This window comes from Cavia porcellus, unplaced genomic scaffold, assembly GCF_034190915.1.
Source record: "Cavia porcellus strain 051 isolate PalLab524CR breed Dunkin Hartley unplaced genomic scaffold, mCavPor4.1 scaffold_13, whole genome shotgun sequence".
NCBI classification, from domain to species: Eukaryota; Metazoa; Chordata; class Mammalia; order Rodentia; family Caviidae; genus Cavia; species Cavia porcellus.
Window position 1 is genome coordinate 42,582,224 of NW_026947496.1, and position 22,359 is coordinate 42,604,582.

Genomic DNA, 22,359 nt, shown 5'->3' on the forward strand with positions numbered 1-22,359 from the left:
TCCAGTGTCCCCAAAACGGGGATTCTTATGTGCAGGTTTCAATGTAATTGACCAGTTGCTGAATATTGTCTGTCTGTCTCTATATAAGCTTTTTTGTCTCCTTAAAAAACAATCCTCCAAATGCAGCCAGGTAAAGTTGGTGCTAGTGTGCTTTGCTGACCACTAAAGAGGTTAAATGAAATGCAGCACTTCCCATAGACTAGCTCTTGGCTTCACATGTCCCTGCACCCAGCCCCCTGGCTTGGGAGGCATGCGGGCTCCTAGTTGAGAGATGCAAGGGAGGGAATATGCTGGCTTCATTTTTTTCTTGCCCACGTGAAGTTCAGAACCCTCCTACCCATAATGGCCTTGGTTGTGTGATCTTTCTAGCTTTGTGACAGGGAAGACTATAAGGGCAGGACTTCACTAGAGAATCTCTGTGTGCAGTCAACATAACAGTGAGCCCAGCAGTTTTCAGTGCCTGCTCTGCCCCACCCCCCACTGCATGGTGCCAGTAAAGACTGTTTACCCAGACTCCTTGATATGGCTGCCTGATCCTCTGCCTGGGTCAGTTCTCTTACCACTTGCTAGTATTGGCGCGTGACAAGTTTGAGTAGGAAGAGGCAGAGACCAGAAGAAAAATTTTGAATTATCAGTGAGTGGATTTTCATTAAGTATGTTCTTTCCGCCTCTCATTACCAGGGATGAATAAGATTTGTGTTATACAGGATTAGATTGCTTGTGCCATTTTACAAGTAGAAATTTAGCAGTTTTTCTTAGAATCAAACATTAAACAAGGAAAACAAACCCAACATAAAAACCTCAAAGCAAAAAAAAAAAAAAAAAAAATCCAACAGAAAATGCTATTTTGTTTCAACTTATGGTCTCTAGGAAAAATTTCAAAAATATTTCTTCAAAGGACCAAACAGCAGGTCTCCCATTTAAGCTTTGCAACAGCTATAGGATGTCTCTTTCTCACATACCACTTTGAAATGATCAAATACTTTGTCTTGCTGTCTCAAATTTTGTGGCCCTGAATAGAACTGCCATTGTTCTCCAGCAGGGTACAGTTTGAGTGTCACCTCATTCTGGCAAAGTATCCACACAAACCAGTATTACTCTTGGCTCTGTTTCCCTTTTGTCCCCTTTCTTAGGAGCTCAAAAAGGCAGCTGGGTTTTGTAGGGTAGGATGGACTTGGATGTTTTCTAGTGATCTTCTAGAGGTAAAGGGACTGCTGTTTAGCCACCCTGGCACCTGGGTAGAAACTGCCATGGTCACCAGGAAGGGATTGGTTTTCCAGATAACTCTTACTAAAATGTACTCAGAAGAACTTCCCCCCACTCCATTTTGTTTCCAAAGTCAATTTATTGAATATTAAGTCATAAAGCAGGTGATATAATTTTAATGAAAAATATCTTGTATCACTTAAGACTTTAAAGAACAAAAAATACCCCTTAGAAACACTGCTTTGAAAAATAATCACATTAACTTTGCACACAAGAGTCCTTTCTTAAGCTTTATTTAAGAAATCGAGTACTATATAGTTCAATATATATAAGACACATCCAGTATTGTGTTCCTGATAGCAAGTGCATAGATTTTGTTAAGATATCATTTTCACTCGATATAAACGTTTCATGGTCACATGTAAGATAATATTCCCAGTGATTTTGCCCAAGCATGAGAGAAGAAAACAGAACACAGCAAAAATAGTGAACTACAACAGAAATGAAAAACAAAAACAGTGAGTTAGCAGAACAGTCGATTCCTGATAAGTGAATAAGCTGATTGTTTGGTCACAATATTTTATTCACTTATCAGGAATGATTCACAGTACATTTATGTTCACTGTGTTTCCTAGCCTGCTAGCTAAAGTCCGAGCTCATGGGCCACACGTAACTGCTGTAGGCTGCAGGTGTGTGGTTTCCATCAGCAAGGAAATGTCGATGGTTCTGTGCTTTCCGAAGGTGGTCCATGCATGGCAAATAGACCTTGTTCGCACTGCAATGGTGTTTTACAACATCAAACTTGTAAGATTAAGTGGGAGTCAACTTTACAGTCACTAAGTGCTTAAAGAAACTAGCATTTTCATCTTCTTTGGAGAATTACTTTGTTGTTTTTTCTAAAACAACAAAAACTGGCTTTGTCTTGCCCTTCATTTAGCATGAGTATTTTGTCTTATGCCAAATGGTGGTTATATTTACTTACATACTTTAAAAATAAATCCTTGCATCTTGGAAAGAATTTGTTTACCCTTTTCCCCCACTCTCCCCTCCCTCATCATACCTCCCCATTCTTCCCCAGAGAAGAAAGAAAAATCACATCTTTAGCCATCTAAGCAGTGGGTTCCAGAGACAAATTGATGAAAGCTCTGATGAGATTTAGAGCAGAAGTGTTGGCAGGAAGTCAGCTCCCATCTGTGCAGGTTTAGAGCTGATGGAAGTTACTACTACAGAGGTGTTTGGCCTCGGAGAAAGTCGCCTTTCCTCCACCTCACCAGGCCCCTCTTTTGTTGGCCCAACTAAAAAATACAATCTTGGGGCAGTTGAAACCAGAGGGTAGAGAGCCTGAGCACCGGCAGGGAGAAATCTCATTGGCACCAGGTGCTGGATGGCCTGAGGCAGACAGAGCTTGTGCGTCTAAGTTGAAAAGAGAGGGAAGACACAAGGTACAAACATGGATGGAATCTTTTAAGAGCACTTTAAGAGCAGTCAGATTCCTGAGCATAGAAGATGAGCACAAAAGGGACGAGGGCCTGTAGCTTAAGATGTAGATGGTGTATAAGAAATAATTCTTCGCTGATTACTGGTGTTGGGTGATAGTGGGCACACGGCTTACCCTTATGGATTCCTCCAGGAAGGTGTGTGGGTGCACATGGCCTTATGGGTTTTCCTTTGGAAAAGTACACTGTGGGGATCTTAGTGTGAGAGGCTGCACTTCCCCTCCAGATGGAGTAGAACTTCCATTTGAGCACTTGGAAATATTTTTTTTTCTGTTTTAATAGTTACTGTTGACTCTAGATTTAGTTACCTCATAGGAATGAATTACTTTTCTATACATACCATTTACTGATGGCAACTCGTAGATCTAAGTTTAACCCTTTAGACATCTTCTATTCACCAGAGTAGTACATTTTTTCACCCCTTGAGAGTTCACCTCTTTTGAAAAGGTCACCAGTTTCTAAAATGAGCTTGACTGTTATGGTGTGTGCCTTTGGACGTGGGAGTGGACAGAACAGACTCTGGGTCTGCTATTTCTCTTCTATGATTATGCAGCAGAAGATTCCAGGGAATGTTAAGATATGTTATACATATATGTATATATATGTATATATTTATTCATATTCATTCATGAGAGAGGGACAAGGGGAAGGGGAGGTCAGAAGAGGCGGTGAAATGATCCTGTGTGGTCAAAAGACCATCAATTGCCTTGGCAAATCCATCTTGTAAGCAGTTATTCAGGTGAACCATAGAGAAGTGTGTCAGTCTTTGAAGCAGTGGTTAGAGTGGGCGGTGTACAAAAATCAAATGTGGCTGATGTGCAGTTTTCCCTTTCCTCAAATCAGATATTCACTTAGCTGGAATCGACTGTTATCTTTTTTACACAACATATAGAAAAAAAACATACGTGAAACAGTGAGGTGTGTAGATGCATCACCAACATATAATGACTACCAACAATACAACACGCAGAGAGAGAAACAAGTATTAGGAAAATGGTTTAATATTGGAGACAGAAGCAAAAAACCGCATCACACAATAACATACATTACAAAAATAAGTTTGACTGTTTCAACTACACGGTTATGTTCACAATGAGGACAGAAGAATCAGAAAAAACTTTGATCTAAACAGCAAAAAAGCAAACCCCTAAAGCTTAACTAATACATTTATCCACTTAAAGTGACTGAGTACTTCTAAATCTAATTACCTTATTGTGTAACTGCACAATACAGAATAAAAAGTGAAACTTACCGCTGTATTTTAAGACAAAATTCTAATGCTAGATATAAGCAAAGGGAAAAAAAGAAATCAAGCCAAAGTTTTTAATTCTCAAAAGAAAAGCAACTTTCTTTCGATCAACCAGAAATCAAACTTGAAATCAGTCATTGTCAGGGGCCCACAAGAGTAAGCCACAAAAATTTCCATTTTTTTTAATCTCCAGTATAAAAAGTTCCACTGGTACAAAATGCGTAAGTACAATCAGTTGTAGAAATAGGAAAGCCTGCGTTGTTGTTGTTTTGTTTTTGTTTTTTTTGGCTCAAATTCCATCAAACAACAAAATCCAAATGCATCAATAAAACAAACAATACTTAAATGGTCTTACAGTTTCCACTAGGCTGCATTAACTTTGGCTTTTCTCAGACAGTATTTAAAAACTATTTTGTAGTATTAAACAAAATGGTATTATTAATCTACAAACAACAATTCTCACAGCACAAAAACACAAATACATTTTTTGTATGACATTATTCAAAAAGGTAATGAAACTACAGGTTTTTTTTAAAATTTTATTTCTTCTTTTTAATTAGCACTTAAGATAATAAGAGAATAAAAACAGAAACAGTAAAATGATTCCAGAGTAGCACAAGCCAAAGAACTATAACCCCTACGGTGAAAGAAAGATGAACTTGTTACGCCTTTGAGGACTGCCGTTTCATCACATTTCCCTAATTTACTTTAACATGACTATTCTCTACTCTTGGTTTTGAAAAAGTTGTCTTCCTGTGTGCTCTGCCTCCTGACACAGACCCCCTGCATCCTTGCAGCATTTTCTTTTGATATTAAAAGATGAAAGGACAGTTTGTCTTGGAGGAGGATTTATTTTAAACAATGAAACATACAAAACAAACAAACAAAAATCCATACACACACACACACACACACACACACACACACACACACACACGTACTCACTCTAAACAAAAAAGGACTTTCCCCCAAATGGACTGTCTTGGTTGCTTGCAAAATCATTAACACTCAACTCAAAGACTACACACTTTGAGCCTTCTTTCAGCTGCACTGTTTTTCTCTGGGGAAGATGCAGGTGGGTAAGAGAAAAGCAGGGCAGTTTGCTTTAGCACAAAAAAGTTTTTTTTTTTTTTAAATGAATAGATTCTGAATGTAATGGTCTAGGAAATTCAAGTGGTATTTTCTTGTGTTTCTATGTTTCTCCACACCATCATATAATAGATACATGAGAGAGATGTGCGGTAAGTAACTTAGCAAGCTGAGTGCTGCAGGAAGTACAAAATAGCCCTCGAAGGATGAAGGAAGGCCCCGGCAGTAGTAAACACGTGTGAGGATAATACAAATCACTGAATTAGAAGTGCGTGTGCTGTAAGAAGGAATTTTTTTTTTTTTTTTTTGCATTAGAGGCTAGTCCTTTCCATCCCAGGGTACACACACACACACACACACACACACACACGACCAAATGGGGTAGGTAAGTAGGAAGAGGGAGCTGAGACCAAGAAGCTTCCAGGGCCTGATTTCAGGGAGGTTGGATTTGTGGGTTGGGGCTGTGGATGTACCGGTAGGGTTTTCCTTCACAGCAAGTCAAAGTAATATGGCACTTTAAAAAGTGGCAGCAGGAATTGGTGCTTGGTAATTTGGTCAGTGATTATGGTAAAGAACAGAATTCTGCTTATATGGCCAGTCCCCTTTAAATATGTTCAGCTGAAAAACAAAAAAAGGAGAGAAAGGACAATGGGCTTCTCATTTCAGATGCCTTGCTTACATGGGAGGTGTATCCTGGGGTCTGAGAATGCCCAGCATAATGGCTGATTAAACATCTCAGGAGTGCTGCATTTAAGAAACAAAAGCAACCCCTCAAGAGACTGTCTACCTCCCCAAATCCTTTAACTGCAAGGCATCTGAAAATACTAGCACATATCACTAATCTGATCGCAAAAAGCATGTGGCATTTTAAAGGTTTAGAGGCTGAATCTACCTACTTTTCTCCTCAGAGGATTTACCCAATAGACAGTTATTTAAACTGAACGAACACAAGACATTAGGGATTCTTAAAAAAAAAAAATAATCAAGACTAATCCACGTAGAAGAAAAGATGTTATAGGTAATAAATTGTTTTTCTCCCTTCAATTTGGATCTTAAAGGATTAAAAAATGTAGTAAAAACAACTCAGAAGATATGAGGGAAAAAAATCCAAATTAGAAATACTTCAAAACAAATTCAAATGATGACAGTATAAAAAGTTACTAACATTCCAGATAGCTCTGGGTAGAAAGGGTTAAAAGTTCAAAACTTTCTCACCTTAGAGGTTTCCATATATTATGAAGAAAATACATTGTGAGGTTGCCTTCACAGCATTGATGGGCAGAGTGGTTAAAAAAGTGAGACATGGGCACTTATACAATGTCTTACAAAAAACATCATAGAGAAATAACAAACAATAACAATTTCAGGCAACAAGACCACAGAATAGCAAGTTAACAAACTTTTTAACCTTTTTTTTTTTAAATATTAGGGATTTATACAAAACACATAATAAAATACCCATGTTATCAAATTACTTCTCACAAGAAACACACTGAAGCTCTAGGAAGGAAGTACCTTTGGAATTTGGCACTATATATTTTCACTTTTTTTCTTTAAAAGAAAAAAAAAAAGATCACATTTTGCTGAACACAAACACGTCTAAATAGTCCACAATAAAAGAAAAAAATGACATCAATGCTTCACAAGCCAACACAAAACTTATTCTGGAATAGGTTTTTTTTTTTCCTCACGTGAAATTTTTTAAGCAAACAACTTTTTTTTGAAATTCTTTTTTTGTTTTAAGTAAACCAATTCTAAGCTTGTCTTATCAACAAAGAACATTAAGACCATAAGACTCATGATGAAACCACAACTTAATTCACGGAAGCACCAACATAACACAGTTTACAGTAACCTTTCTCCTGTACATTGAAACAGTATAAAATATAGGTAATTTCATGTGCATTAAACCATGGATTGTCTAACTGTGAGTCAGTTCAGCAAAAGGTGACACAAATAGGTAGCATTTGCCCCAAAACAGGGTAAATATTTTTCTTATACTAATCTACAAAAAGTGGTTCTATATATATATCTTAATGAGAAAGTGAGCCACCTAAAATGGCCTTATCAAAAAACTTTACACTGCCTGAAAAATGTAAAAACTACAGACCTCTAGAGACTTAAAATCAGACAGTTTTTTTTCTCAAACTGTTTTTGGAAGTAGTCTGTTAGAAACCAACATTCTGTGTCCCTGGACACATATTGCTATTGTTACCAGTGACCGGGAAGAATGCCAATCCCTGTATAATACTTTCAAGTCTGTTTTGTGAAAAGAAAAAAAAAAAAAAAAAAAAAAAAAGAAGAAGAAGAAAAGAAAAAAAAGGAAACATTTTTGCCACAGGTTTTTTTTCCTATAATTAATTTGTCTAATTTCAGTCTTGCATGAATGCAGCAATGTTTTTTACATTGACTTCCCAGAATTCATAGCTAGATGAGGTCACATGCAAATTTCAAAGGTCAAACTAGATCAAAGGTCAGTAGGAGAACCAAATATGATGTGAGGTCAGAAAGACATCAGAAACAATGACGGGACGATGAAACTTTTTTTTTTTTTGAGACGCCACAGGGACATGCTAGGCAAACGATGAACTAACGGGCATGAAGATGTCTAGGGAAAAAACAAGGAAGAGTAAAAAGTTACACAGAATCTATGCAGCAGCAACAAAATCACTTTTAAGGGTGCAGGAGAAAAACTAATGCAAATCTTAGGTCTTTAGGGAGTCTACGAGCCATTCACATAATTTGCATTTCTTACACTCTTTTTCCACAGCACAATGAAACCCCAAGAGAATCCATCTGGAGAGAGTGAGAGGGGATGGATTCTGGGTGTTTTGGGGTATGGGACTGGCAAGGGACGTGGGAGAAGGTCCAGTTTGAACAAAGGTGACATATGGGGAAGTCAGACGACTGAACTGTAAACTAGATAATGAAAATTACGAACAAAATAACCAGACAGATACAAACAACGAGAGGATAAAGCATGAACTTTAGGTCTAGGGTTCAACGGTGAAAAAAAGCCCATTCCTAGAACAATTCCTCTAGAGACTACTTCAGAAGGTTCTAGCTAGACAGAGAACTGCTCTTTAGGTATCCAATAAGTTAACAATAGGCAATAAATAACTTCCATTATTTCTGAGGCAGTAAAAATTTTGTATAAAAATAGAAATGCTTTTTTTACAAATAAAATTTACAGGCCTGTGGCTTTCTTTTTTATTTATGTATTATTTATGTATTTATTATTATTAAATTTATCTTTCAAGAAACATCAAGTATTTTCACTCATTTTTATTTTATTTTTAAACCCTGTAGCTTTAAGAAACAGATCTCTAAATCTTTTTTACATTAATCCTTTCTAAAAACAAAAATAAAACAATAACAAAATAGACAACCAGTGTAATAATATGACCAGTAAGTGTCATGTTTCTTTGAACCCTAAAATAAAATCCTACTTCTTAAACCGATGTAGTGGAAAGACGTTTTGTGTTGTTTTAAGTGCTTCTCCTGGCTTCTCCCTCTGCTAGGCCACCACGTTACTCTAAATGCCGCTGGGGGCCCTCCGAAGGGGCAGGTGGCGCGGACAAAGAGGGGTGAATTCTCCAGGCAGTGCTCTTGGGGCACCAGTGGTTTCAGAGTTAGAATTGCACATTAGCTTTTGTTTGCCTTTTAAATTCTCAAGATGTCATTTATTTGTGTGTATGTTTTTCTTTAAAAAAGCAAAAACAAAAAAAAAATTTTAAAAAAAGGTAAAAGGAGATTCAAATTGCAAAACAAAGGAGAATACAGTGGCACAACTGGAGGAGGAATTTACGCAATAGAAATAAGGTAGCCCAAGTTTTATGGCAAACTGGGGGATGGATGGGGAAATGGAGGCCTTATTGTAAAAATAATCGTCTCTCTTGGTAAAAGTTGGCAATGTGGTCCTCCTCTGCCTTCCCTGTTGAGAACAGGCTGGCTTGTGGGACTTACCCTAAGAAAGCTAAAATAAGAGCAGGGAGCCGCTGGGGTTAGGATCAGTAAGGTTTGCTGTCATTTTTGGAGCGTTTCAGCTGCACCTTCAAGCGTTTCATGCCGATCTGAAAACCATTCATAGCTTGGATTGCAGCTTGTGCAGAAACTGGATTGTCATAGCTAACAAAACCTGGAAAATACAAAGGAAAAGAAGAGAGGTAGTCAAGATGGAGAGGAAGCTTTCAGGGATGGCTGGTATAGTGTTATTACAAATGCTAATAGGTGCCAGTTCCATGGTCTCAATTTTATACTGCTAAACTTAGGGTGTGTCGTGAGTGTTTTAGGGATACGTTTAAGGGACAACAGTGGAAATGTCCACTGAGTAAAAGGAGTGAAAAGTTAAGTGACTGGTAATTTGGTATGTAAGATAAAACTCCCTAGAAGACAAAAACCTCAAATTTGGTTGTTTGAATGAATTTAGTCTCCTTCTTTGAATCACCCGTAGATAGGTAAACACTACTCATATCAGCAGTCATTGTAGTCTGAAACTGAAAGAGGCCTCAGCAGCTCCCATGTTCCAGCCACGAGAGGCATGAAAGCAGGACTGGAAAAGGTGCATACTACCAGAGGCCTTCACTGTCTGTCTACCCAGTTTTCCTTATACAGAATTAGACAGGACCTGTGTCTGTTTGGCTAGAGGATGAGTTAGTGAATTAACCCATTACTGAATTAGAATAAATTACACTTAAATTTATAACATTTTGGAGAACCTAGGGAAATGCTGGGCCTTTGGCTCAGTTTCCATTTTCAAAACCTCCAGTAAATTTAACAGAAGACTGTTACCTTTTACCATTCAAAGTCTTCTTGAGAAACAGGAATAAATGGTTTAGCTCAGGGCTTACCCATCTGAACAGAATTCCCAGGATCTTTCGCTGCAGCAACCACTGCAACCACTACCACTAAGAAAATAGGAAGGACATGCTTTTGAAAAAGAACCAGTGATGCTCTCCAGGGACCCAGAAACAAGAGAATTCTGATCATATAGTTTGTTCTAATACTGTGGGGTGATTCCAAGGGAGAGATGCAAGCAAAGCTTTAGTTAATGCTGAGGCAAGTGATGAGCTTAGTAGTTCCTAGGACTTCTAGTGTTGACAGGAAGCTACTACTCAGATTTAATTTCAGTTCTGAACATCAACTGCTTAGAAGGTTCTAAACTGTCTCCATCTATCTACTGTTAAATTTTAATGCTAAAGAGAAGATTCCTTTACAAACTAGAAGAGAAGCAAAAGGACAAATATACTTTGAGCTAAATTTTCTCCTCATCTGACAAAAATGGGCATACAGCACAAGGCAGAGAAGCTTTTCTCAGACAGGCTGTCTTGCAAAAATGGTTTACTTTTCTATTATATCTCCTTCCCCTAAAATGTGATCTCAAGTCCAGGATTTCTGTTCTGATAGCTTTCCCTTGGGGTCTTTATGCAGAAGTCTCAAGATGACTAAAGGATGGAAATGGGTCAAGAGTGAGATGGACAACAAAACCTAGCCAACAAGTACAAATGAAAGAAGGGCTATCATCTAATAACTAGTAATCCAGCGAAAGGGGACCCTAATGAAATAGGCTGGCTCACTGAGAAACATGGGATGGGCTTTTTATAAAACTTTAAAACATAGCTCCTAATGCTAACGATAATCTGCTGATTTTTATAGCTATAGTTTACATTGTTATGAACACATTAGTAGTTTGTGGATTGATAATCCCTTTCAAAGTAATAAATATTTCTCAAACTACAACGCACAATCCTTTCCCAGTCTCCTAATAAGTGTAGAATATTGTTTGTTTGTAAAAAAAAAAAAATTATACAAGGCTACCTCAAAACCTTGTGCAGGAAAGCCTCCCAAAGGCAAACTCATGTTCACACCCTATATAACAATTTCCATTTCACTCCCAGGAACCATTACCAAGCAGTGTACACAGTCCTCATAGAGCAGCAGCAATAGTGTAATGGGTTTGGACTGACAGCCTTCCCATTAGGGTAAAAACAGTGACTTGAAGTGGTTGACATACTAATTCCCCTAACAGCAGAGCCTCTGGCCTTCCTGGGTGATGGCACATTAATTAGAAAGACTTTACAATAATGGAGGTTTAGAAGCCACGATGTTCTCTTTGAACTGGTTTTCCACTGCCAGTCAGCCAGCTTGTGAGTTTTTAGCTGTTTGAGAATCATCCTACTTTCAATATTTTTTTCTTACAACATACAATTCTGTGTGTTTCTTCTGGCCTGTATCTGTTTCGTGTTATGCTACTCTTACTGCCTACTACCAACGTGAATCATTAAATTGCAGGAGTGATTAAAGCAAATGGTATAACGCAAACTGGGTCAGAACTTGCCAAATGAGTAATATGTGCTTTGAACATCCTGGCCCCTGAACTACTTAGTGGGCCAAAGAGTTTGAAAACAAGAGGGAATAGAATTAATCAGTGTTGTCCTCCTGGTGTGAAAACATTAGCACATACTGGGGATTACAACAGGAGGCAGAGTCCAAGAGAGCTGCTTAAGGAGGTAAAGTTTGATAACTAAGCTAGCTGATACAGTTAGCTTTAAGCAGTACTGAGAGCTTGGGCTTCCTGCATAATTTCTGTACCCTGTAACCATTCCTGTAGCTCCTGCCAATATTGCAAGGCCAAATTCTGGCCCTTTAATCCCATCAAGACGCTCTAACTATGAGATTCATCAAATGATCATCCTAGGTTCATGGAATTGAGGTGCTAAGAAGTTAGCTGCAAAATGTCTGTAGTACTATTTTTATATCAACAAAGACAATAGTCTGTTAACTGTGTTTCCATTGATAAAAGTTCATGGTTAAATCTGCAGAATATGAAGAAATAATCATGCTGTTGTTTTGAATTTAAAATTATTAAAGTAAAACACTTTAATAGTACAGTATGTACAGTGTATTACCTAATGTAAGGGAATTTCCAAAATAATTTCCTTTTATTTTGGTTAAACAACTTTGCCTAAATCTGCTTACATGCATACAGAAATCAACCCACTCAAGACACAAACAGGAAGACCCTATCTTGATTCTAAAAAGATCTATCATTTCATTTTTCCCTAGTTGAGAACCTTCTGGAATATTCTTAGTTTCTTTTGCATACCAAAGCACTTGCTCAGATTGGTCTGTTTGTCAATGAAGACTTTAGCAGAAATAACATTTCCAAAAGGCATGAACATCTGCAGAATGTCCTGGTCTCCAAACTCCTGTGGAAGGTGGTAAATAAAGAGGTTTGCCCCCTCTGGACCTAAAGAGGAAGAAAAAATCAGTGTAAGGTATCCCTCAAGTTTTAGTTCCCAAGGCTTCTTCTTAGGAAGGTTTTAACAACATGTGGGCTAAACATTTGGCTTTCTCTTATAAAAGAGTGAATAGAAAGATAAATGTCAAGAGCTGGCATGTCTTTCAGGAAAGCACTCATCCTTCTGATTTTTCTAATTTTCAAAAAGATACTGGCTACACATAGCTTTCTTTTCAGAGTTGTCTGTGAATCCCATGTACTTACTGCATGTTAGCACTCATTTGATTCTCCTCTTCATGGGAATGAAGACGGTAGTAGGGAATAAGATAGGAGCAGAGTGTCTATGCATGAGATTTTTCTGGTGACCATATTTTTTCTTACATGTAGATTATCTCTTAGAGGAAAAAAGAAGGTTCTGTGTATTCCAAGCAAATTGCAGCAAATTAGAATAATGAATATAGCAGCAATGCTGCTTAGATTTCCTAATCATTAACCAGTTAGTCAGTTTTGATTTGGCAACTCTTTTAATAAGCATCTTTATTATTATGACTGGGAGTCTATGCCTGGGAAAGAAAGGTAGCTAGCCTCTCGTAAGTTTGATAAGAATTTTACACAGGGAATTAACCTTGGAAATGAATGCAGAGGATACAGAGCTTCTCAGACTGAGCTAAGCCAACTCTTTATCCTTTTCTAGCAAGTATCAGAGATAGGGACAGAAGAGATTTTCTCAGTTATATTGGGTAGAGAAGGAAAGCACTTTTAAATTCTTTTCCATTTCACTCTCTGAATCCTGCCAGATTGTACATGAACTGTCTGAAAGTTAAAAATAAGGAATCCAAGTAAGGTGAATGGAGAGTAAGGGCTGGATGTCTCTTGGACATTGTGTGTTAGGAATAGGAGCTCACAGAGCTGCTGAAGTAAATTCTGTAGCTGGTATATGGATTTGTAGCTGGCTTTCACAGGAGAGGAAGCAAGCCTGCCTGCCCTGTCAATAAAGCCCCAGGGGACAGGCTGTCGTGGTTTCCCTAGAGGTAGGATGGGTGGCTGTGTGTGAGTTGAGAAATAAAATGATGACAAAGAAGAACTTTATAAAAATAAATGGACAAATACCTTTTCAAAGAATGTCTGAATTTCTTCCCTTGCTCCCATAAAATCATAGTGTCCCAATGACTGGGACTTTCACAAGAAAGATTTTGAAACTATGATTGACACCAGAGACACTTTTTTCCTTAAAGATGTGTCTGCCTGAGTACTCTAACTTTCTGTATTGGTGACAGATACTACAGCTGGGCCCCTGTTGCAGTGCAGAGGAGGCACCCTGTATTTTAAAGGGACATAACTACTGGGCTTACTTAATATGAATAGGTCAAACACCAAAACATTGGAAATGGAGGGCCACGGCCATCCTTCGCAATATGAATATTGGTCAAATGTGGTACTACCCAATTTAATATTCCTTCTGAATGAAAGATCCAAATGCACACATCTCTTCCTGAAACCTGAGGAAAATTAACATTTAATGCACAGGGCACTTCACTGGTAAGCTTGAATAACCCTGGCATTCTGAATTCTGTACATTTTGAATATATCTATGCCAGATGAGAGACCATGAAAATCCAAGGACAGCTGGAGGGAAGGAAGCTTTGCCCTTTTGCTCATTATTTTCCCAGAGAAAAAGCCAATGGCATCTCCTGGTTTGCCCCCACAATCCACAAAACTATTACTTTTTTTTTTTTTTTAAATCACCAAGAAACTTTTATTTTTTAAACTCCCTGATTTTTACTGTTAAGAGGAGGAAAAGATAATTTCATATGGAAAGCACCTTTATATGCAACTGAAGTGGCCATTACCTTTTCCCCAGGAGGATGCCACCCGTGAATTGTCCTTTTTCTCAACATCTAGAAGTAATACAACTCTATAAATTAATCACGCTTTCGTCCAATTTCTCCTACTATCTGCCATTCTAACTCGGGAGAGTTATTGTTGTTACACTGCTGGTCCCAGTTAGTTGGAGTGTTTATATTTTGTATTTCTCACAGAGCATATGATGTAGCATAAAACCCTCAGAATGTCTGCAGGAACAAAGCTGTACCAGGCCATCAGTGCCCCTGGCTTCCTGTTGGGGCCTTGAAAGCCCTAAGTTGTGTGTGTTTTGACTTCTACCCTGCGAATGAAGGAAGATGGGAAGGTATGAGAGTACAGTCAGGATATTTAGGAAGGACAAAAAAGGTGGTGAGTTTTCCTACATTTCGATCTTTTGGGATGCCATAACCTTTTGGAGGATTTATTTGGGAAAAAGTTAATACCATTTATTTACAAGACAGACTTGGTTCATTTTTCATATGTTGGGGAGAGAGGAATTCACTAGGGTATAGGACTAAATACACTATTACCTTTCAGCTCTGTTGACTAAAGGACTAACCGGAGTAGGTAATCCAGGTTGCTAATAGAATTCATTGCTTTTTCTCCTCCTAATATAATTTGCCTTTTAAATTACATTTTACTTAAACTAACATGTTAAATTTCTTGAGCTACGTTACTCAGGTGTAGGCAAGAGTTATTTTGACCTATTTTAAAAATCCCTAAAATTCAATGCAGAGAAATTTAGGGCAGTAATGAAGCAGTTGGAAAAAAAAAGTTTTAAGGTCCACTTCAACCACTGAATTTTGTGTCTTTCAGCCTTAGGCATTTTCTTGGTGACACAAGTTTGCTATAAGGCCTTGCTAGATAATGGAGTGGTAACCATATTCTGTAAAAGCACACAAGGTCTCTGAGGATATCATCTTAGAGGAACTTTCCTACCACCTTGCATGATAATCCCACCTAAGGCAAAAGGACTAAATACTGGAGGAAAGACCTGTGGTGGATATGGTGCAGGGTCTCTTTCATTGGCTGGCAAAACACAGTGTTAACAGCCGCAACTGAGAGTGAAGAGAAAGCTGAGATGATATAAAAAACCCGGACTTTCACATGCCTTTCATTTTTAACGATCTCTATGTTGTTTATAAAAGGAAAATTTTAAGCTGTGTTCTCTTAATTTTCAAAGGAAAATGATTCTTACAGAATATTATGCTTTAAGTTAAGAATATTCAGACAAAAGCATTTTGGAACTTTGAAGTGAGGGCAAAGGAGAAAGGAAACTTTAGAAAATCTTCTTTATTAATTTTCTATTTTAGCTCATTTTCCCAAATTCTAGATAAGTCAGGAAAAAGAAATAGCTTTTTGCTGATTTTAAGGAAGAAGGGCTCAAATGGAATGATGACAAACTATTCAGATTAAGTCATTAACCATTTTATAATTGACTTTAATTTATCCTTAGCATTAACTTCAGTGATGTGTACTTTGCCTTTATTGGCAGAGAAGCAAGGCAATCAGTTACTTGCTTTCCCAGAAGACCTCCAATTTAACAAAGATTAAGTTGATACTAAGGGTGGGTTTCATCATTAGCTTGAGAAGCATCGGTTACTGTGAGGCAGCCACTCAATGACAGGGGGAATGGGTCCAGAGGTCCTGGGGAGTGCAGGAAGCAGCATGGTTAACCCACAGAAGCCTTCTGCTGCTAAGGAGTTCTGCATTAACAGAGAAACTGCTGGTCCATGCTGACTGGGGAGAGGGAGTTTCTGATGGCGGAAACTAATGCATGCATGTAAAGGAACAATGGGTGAGGACTTCAGCTTACCAGCGGAATGAAAAATTTAAAGATGAACAGGAAAGAAGACCAATGACTTAAGCTTGCAGTTTTTAAAAACAAGAACATTAGAAATAAAACAAACGATTTCTCTTATGATATGGGTTCAGTTTAGCATCTTCTAAGTGTGCAAATGTAAAAAGGCAAATGTAGAGCTGGCCCTGCCAGGCCCTGGTGCAGGCTCAGGGCAGGCACATACCTTCCTTTTGGCTGCCCGCAGCGCTCTGCTGTTGCAGCAGGCTCTGGCTGTACAGAGTGGGCAGAGCAGCTGCTGCGTACTGCTGAATTCCTGAGTAGGCCTGGGTGAGGGCGTCCATGGTGCCAGCTGTGCCATTCGTCAAGCCTGTGGCGCCAAGTCCTCCATTCAGAGCCGCCATACCTGAGAGCATTTGAGCAACTTTACAAAAAACCCAACAATAGAGAAGAGAAATAGCACTTATTCATTAGTGCTTTCCAAAGGAAGTTAGAGAATCATTTGACACAAGTACAACAGCAAGTGCATGCAGCTAGCACACCAATTAAACCAACAGAAAATCAAAAACAAAACCATGAGGAAATAATCACAATAATGGGAAAAAGACCTAAGTAATGATAACCTTCACTCCCTAGGCCAGTAATCAAAATTCACTGAGGCACTACAGTTAAGACAGTACATCTTAATTCCATGCAATGTGCTACTGGCAAGTACCACTGTTATCTTTTTGAAATAAAAGCCTTCTGCTTCTTAGTTTAGATGCATGTAGAAAAAATTAGTGGCAGAGGCCTGTGACTTCTGTACACTTAAATCCATCTACTGGACTCTTTAAGAAGCTATGGGATGGCTCAGTGGGGTAAGGAGGCAAGGATAAAATAGAACTTTTTTCCCTGATGAAGAAATGGAAGAACAGATAAATTCTGTGTTCTAAGAACCAATGAGTCAGCAGTGCCATTAGCTGTTTTTTCCTAAACAGGTGAAATGTGCTGTCAGGGACAAGGACCTTAGGAATAAATTGCTTAGATGATTTAAAAACTAAGGAATGGTAGTAAATGTGAATGCTTTCTATAACTGCAGAAAACTCTATTTATTTCAGTTAAAGGACGGAAAATAAATGGTGTGGTCTTAGCAAATACTTATTGTATACATATGTGCACCCACACATGTATATTAATTGTGCCCAAGTCACAGCTTTGTGCCAGTGAAAGAGCTTCCTGTCGTTTTTTCCAGCGAGATGCAGTGACACTGTTTGTGTGCTGGATGCTGGCTATTAATTGATGGGAAATGGATGTTGATGAGTTAGTTGCTCCCTTGATTTTGTCTTTGTATCTTGGCTGCTCTATTCTGGTTGCTCACTGTGTCATATTTTTCTTGAGAATTGAGTCAAAATAAACAGGGCTTCATAGAATGTTAACTTTTCATGTAAATGCGGGAAATGGAAGAGGCAACATCACAATTGTCTCTGATTCCCTTTTTGATTAAAAGGTTTCTAAAAGATCTGTTTCTCAGAAAAACTTAAAGCATTAATGAATATTTTGATGAGATTATGGTTATTGACTCGCAGTATTAAAATAGCAAGAATGACTAACTGAAGAAAATTGTAAGAAATCTAACGAGAACAGAGGATAGCTAAGATAAGGATGCTTGCAAATTATACAGAGGAATCAAATAGAATCACCTTAACATTCCTATCACTGTTCCTGCTTGCCATCCACAGGAAATAGAGGAGGTAGGGCATGTCCTATTTACGCCATACGTGCTTCTCTTATTTTGCCACCTTCATCTCTTAGATTAAAAGGACAACATGCAAGATATAAATTAGACCATGGGTTAACTGTAGAGGGCTCTCACAGGTCTGGGATTCCTGCTCGGGGGCCTGCGGGGACAGAGTGGGCTGTGGGGGATAGTTCAGAGAAATCTAAGAGGTCTAGGCAGGTTTGAAGGGCTTGAGAATGGAGTAGCAACCCAGTAAAGTGGTTTCTAGCAAATATCTGCTTGCAGTTCTTTCTATGAAAGAGTCTATTCTTTTTTTTTTCTGGTCATGCAAATTGTCACTATTAAAAAGCTTAGAAATAGTTTGTCCTGCTAATTCTAAACAATTACTCAGACACCACTAATCACATTTACCTCACTCTCTTCACCTTCATTTCTGTTGTTTTGGCTGCTAAAGGGCTGGGGAATAATTACTCTTTCCTCCTTTGCTCTTATTTCATCCTAACTTCCCAGTACTTGTGTGATACAAAGAAACTTCCATGTTTTCTTTTTAAGAGAGGTGAGAGGAAGATGTAAAGTGACATTGTTGGGGAGGAGGCACGCCTGAGAAGTTCTATTGGTTCCACTTGCATCAGGCTGTTAATAAGTGCTACAACTAGATCAAGTCTTGTGCTCAACCCTCTGGAAACTCAGACTCCTATGTGGGAGGAATTTCTAACAGGAAAGTGAGTGATGACCTGTCAAGTCCACTTATGCCTCAAGGTGTGTGGTTCTCTTTGGTTTATGTGGCAGCCTAGGAAGTGCTGAGTAGCAAAGCTGAAGGTCCTGGCTCTACAGTGATGAATAGTGGAGCTCTGAATCCCCCTGCCACTCCATGGAATTGGCAAGACTGATGCATCTCCATGTCTTGCCAGGTAAGGGCCTTGGAGTTTTTTTCCAACTTTGCAATTTAGGCCCCACAAGAACGTCTTCCTGTGGTCTGCACCTTCTGCCCTTCATCTTCTCCAGGAAGCCTGTTTGTCGTGGGTCACTGGTACCCTATCTTTCTTCTTTCCTTCCTTCCATCCATCCATCCATCCATCCATCCATTCATCCATGACATTTTCTATTATTTAGGTTGGAGAATTATGTTTTAAAGTCTTTTCCCTGTTTTGCCAACTTTTTCCCTCTTAGAACAGAAACAGAATGAAATTTTATGTTCTGAAAGTATCAGAGGGATTTAAGTCCCAATGATTGGCTGTGTTTTCACACTACACCTCAGGGAAAAATTTGCTCTCTAAAGGGTTGTTTGTTTCTGCTGGTGCTGTGTGCTTGGGAGTACTCATGATTGGCCTCACCTGCCTTGGTATGGGGAGGAAGGTAGGAGGGAGGCATCAGGTGGATGGGATGTAAATGCAAACGGGGAACTAGTCAGGAGCCCATGTGAACAACAGAGGGACAGTTTGGCTTCTCCAGCTCAGGCCTTGCCTCCTCTATGGTATAACCATCTTTAGAAAAAAAAATAAAGGCACAAATTTTAATAATGGCAAGCACATTGAGAATACTAAAACTCAGAATTTGCCTTGGAAAATGGGGGTGGGTATTTATAAAACTCAAGGTAGAAAAGACAATGAATACATGGCAGATTTTGAGGAAACAGCAAAGGAAGATTTTAACTTTTAAAAATAATTCCCATGAATTATCTGATGTATGTTATTCCATAGTAAATAATCATTGTATCAAAGATAACGCTTGTCAACTTAGCTGCTGGTACAATTACTTCTAAAAGCCTCAGACAATAGAAGCAGGGGTGAATCAAGTTGAATAAAATGCTTTCACTTAAAAGAACAGGGCTTTTTTTTTGAAAAGGCCAAATGGATTGACCATTTCCCTCTCATTTACTCTAGACTCTCATGCAAGTTATTTTGATAAGGAATAATGCAGGAATAATGTAGTAGGTGAGACAGATTTTTACAAGGGAAGTATCTGTAAATGGTCTGTCTATGTGTTTTACTCTTAATTATTCTCCTTAGGCCCTCAACTGATAAGAGACCCAAAAAGCTCTGAGGTTGCTGAGTAAATCTGTTAAACTGACACACACACACACACACACACACACACACACACACACACATCCCCATAAATATAATCATGAACATTTTTAGGGCCACTATATAGTTGGTACTGAAATGTAGTATCAGTAGTAGAGTACCATAAACAGACTTTATTTGCAAGCCATTCTGTTAGGTTTTATACCAAATAAAAAAGAAAAGGAATATAATAATATTTTCTAACACATTTGTAATCTTTCTTGGATAAATTTTGTTTTGTATATATGAGCTATGTTATTACAAGCTATTCAGTGAAAACCTAAGTATCAAATGTCTGCATCTAGATTAGAGAAATAAAAAGTATGAATACCATTAGTGGCACCTTCATGTATGCTTGTGTTAAGGTGACAAACGTGTGGCATTCTGTGCACTCATGTATGTATCTTATGTCTACACATTTTAATAAATTCCAAGATTACAGATTACAGAAGTAGTTTCAATTGTTGAAATGCAGAATAAAAGGGATAAGGTACACTACTATGACTAAAGCATCTTCTTTTATCTTTACATGAAATAGCTGTGTAAACACTCCTCACCAGACATTTGGGACTGGTTATGTTCAAATAATCATAATTTTACATTATGGTAAGCTATTTAGAAGAATTAGGCAGTAGTATATCTAGAAGAAATATACAAGGAAAAATAAAGATGCTGCTTACATTTAAGCATTACCAAGTCAGGTGCAAACTTTTGGGTCAACATAACTGAACAGTTTTTTTTTCATTTTAGTTCAGATATTAATCTATATAATGTGCCCAGGGGAGCCTAAAAAAATCTAGCAGTGAAAGGCCTGAATTACTTATGATCCTTCTTCTGACCTTGCTGCTTTCTGCTTTTTAGACAGCTAGTTTTTTTAAAGCCTCTTCAGTAATGTACAAAAAGGGTATCAAACCCATTTTAATTTAGCCACTTATCTACAAACCCAAAACTCCCTTTCAGAAGTGGAGACCCAAAGAAGGGAAGAAACATCAAATCAAGACTAAGATTGGTCATCTGCCTACTTTCTTTGTTTCTTGGTCCATGAAAAGTGTTGGTCCCGTTAAAACCAAACCAAACCAAACCAAAATTTTACACTCCTTGGAGTATCAGGTAATGGTTTGTAGGACAGAAAAGAGCAAAAATATGGAAGCTGTGGTCAGCTATTTTAGAATATAATTCTGTCTACAAAGCTATTTTTATTAATTTCTTTGAGAACTATCCAGTAGAACAGGTAGTATTATCAGTTCCATTGAGGCACAATGACTTGAAAGAGGATACTCTGTTCCATAAAGAGGATGCTCTATTCTAGCAGGCTTTCTCTTGAAGTTTGAGACAAATATCAAGCAATTATTCGCTCCAAGTCAATTTTGAGGTAACAGCTTTGTAGTAACATTTATCAAATGAGAAGCAATGTGTTTCCATTTGTGTATAATTTTTGGTTTGAACATTTTCCTGGTTTATCCTGACTGGTAGGGGTTATTTGAAACCAGAAACATTCTTAGTTTCCATAAACTATGAATTTCAAGAAGCAGAGCAATTTAAAGCTGTTGTCCTTGCCAGAGCAAATTTGGTATAATATTATAACACCCCCGCACAAGAACTAGTTATGGTTTCTTTGCCATTCCATAAGTCCCTCTGTGGTCTTCACGATTACGATGGTAAAAGCCCAGAAACATATGACAGAGTAGGGTGGAGAGGAGCAGGACGTACACGAGAGGACATACACACAGCAGTCATGAGCACGTGCTGAGGAGGACAACCATTCCCACTGGCCTGTTACTCTGCAGACCAAGGACAGGCGGGCGATCAAATCAAAGTCCTTGTTTGAGGGGAACTAGGTCCTGGGGCAAGAGAAGCAGCATGAGGGCATGTGGGTGAACGCATACGTCCTCAACCTAGGTGAAGGACATGTGGGCTGGCACTTCTGCAGGACAAGGTCAGAAAGAGGAGCCGTACCAGAAGCAGGAGTCAAGGCAGTGAGGCTCCTATTAGTCTGCTGGAAAATGTAAAAGCTGGAGGCAGTTTTAATTGGAATAAAACATTCGGCTTTCACATGGTTACCACCTGTCATGTACTATATACTAATCAAGACCCACCATTTTTGGAAGGTAAACACTCTTATTTTTCTTATGATTAGATACAACAGTGCAAGTTTTTTTTCTCAGAACAATTGAATAAAAGAATTTAATGCTGAAAATTTTCTACTTCTGAGCATGATTTACTTTCTTATTAGCATTATATAAGTTAATCTCTATTTGAATGATTCTTAGGGTTTTTTTAACCAAATAAATTGCAAGGTATTTTTTTGTGAACATTAAAGTATAAACTTATTTTTGGCTTTTAAAAAATTTACATATTGAATCAAGGTTTAAAATAGGGCAAATAGTGAGGATGCCTGCATTGAACAGGTGTTAGGTGGCCTGGCTATATGCTGAGCTCCAAACCGAGAAATTGTTGGTTGTCTTAGTTTTCCCTGGAATTGTTTTTTCTTAGGCAACCAGGGTGACTGAATGGAAACACAGGCAAACTAGGTGTCCTCTCTGTGGGGTGAGGATCAGTTTCCCCAGAACTAGAGCCTACATCAAGCACAGGCCTAAAACATAACTTAGTCTTGGGCCTGGGTACTATTCCTCAT

General features: G+C 38.3%; 1 protein-coding gene across 19 annotated transcripts in view; it reads right to left on the reverse strand.

Moving 5' to 3' along the window:
* Positions 1-1,483: 1,483 nt before the first annotated feature.
* Celf2 (CUGBP Elav-like family member 2) overlaps positions 1,484-22,359 on the reverse strand; it is a 799,248-nt gene continuing 778,372 nt past the window's right edge. For 13 of the 19 annotated variants that reach the window (XM_063260461.1, XM_063260462.1, XM_063260463.1 and 10 more), the window contains 3 exons: positions 16,168-16,365; positions 12,146-12,289; positions 1,484-9,178 (listed from right to left, as the gene is read on the reverse strand). In XM_063260461.1, coding sequence (XP_063116531.1) covers positions 9,051-9,178; positions 12,146-12,289; positions 16,168-16,365 — 470 coding nt within the window. In that variant the 3' untranslated portion in view covers positions 1,484-9,050. The remainder of the gene's footprint in view (positions 9,179-12,145; positions 12,290-16,167; positions 16,366-22,359) is intronic. The other 6 variants (XM_063260456.1, XM_063260454.1, XM_063260450.1 and 3 more) reach the window with 1 other exon arrangement.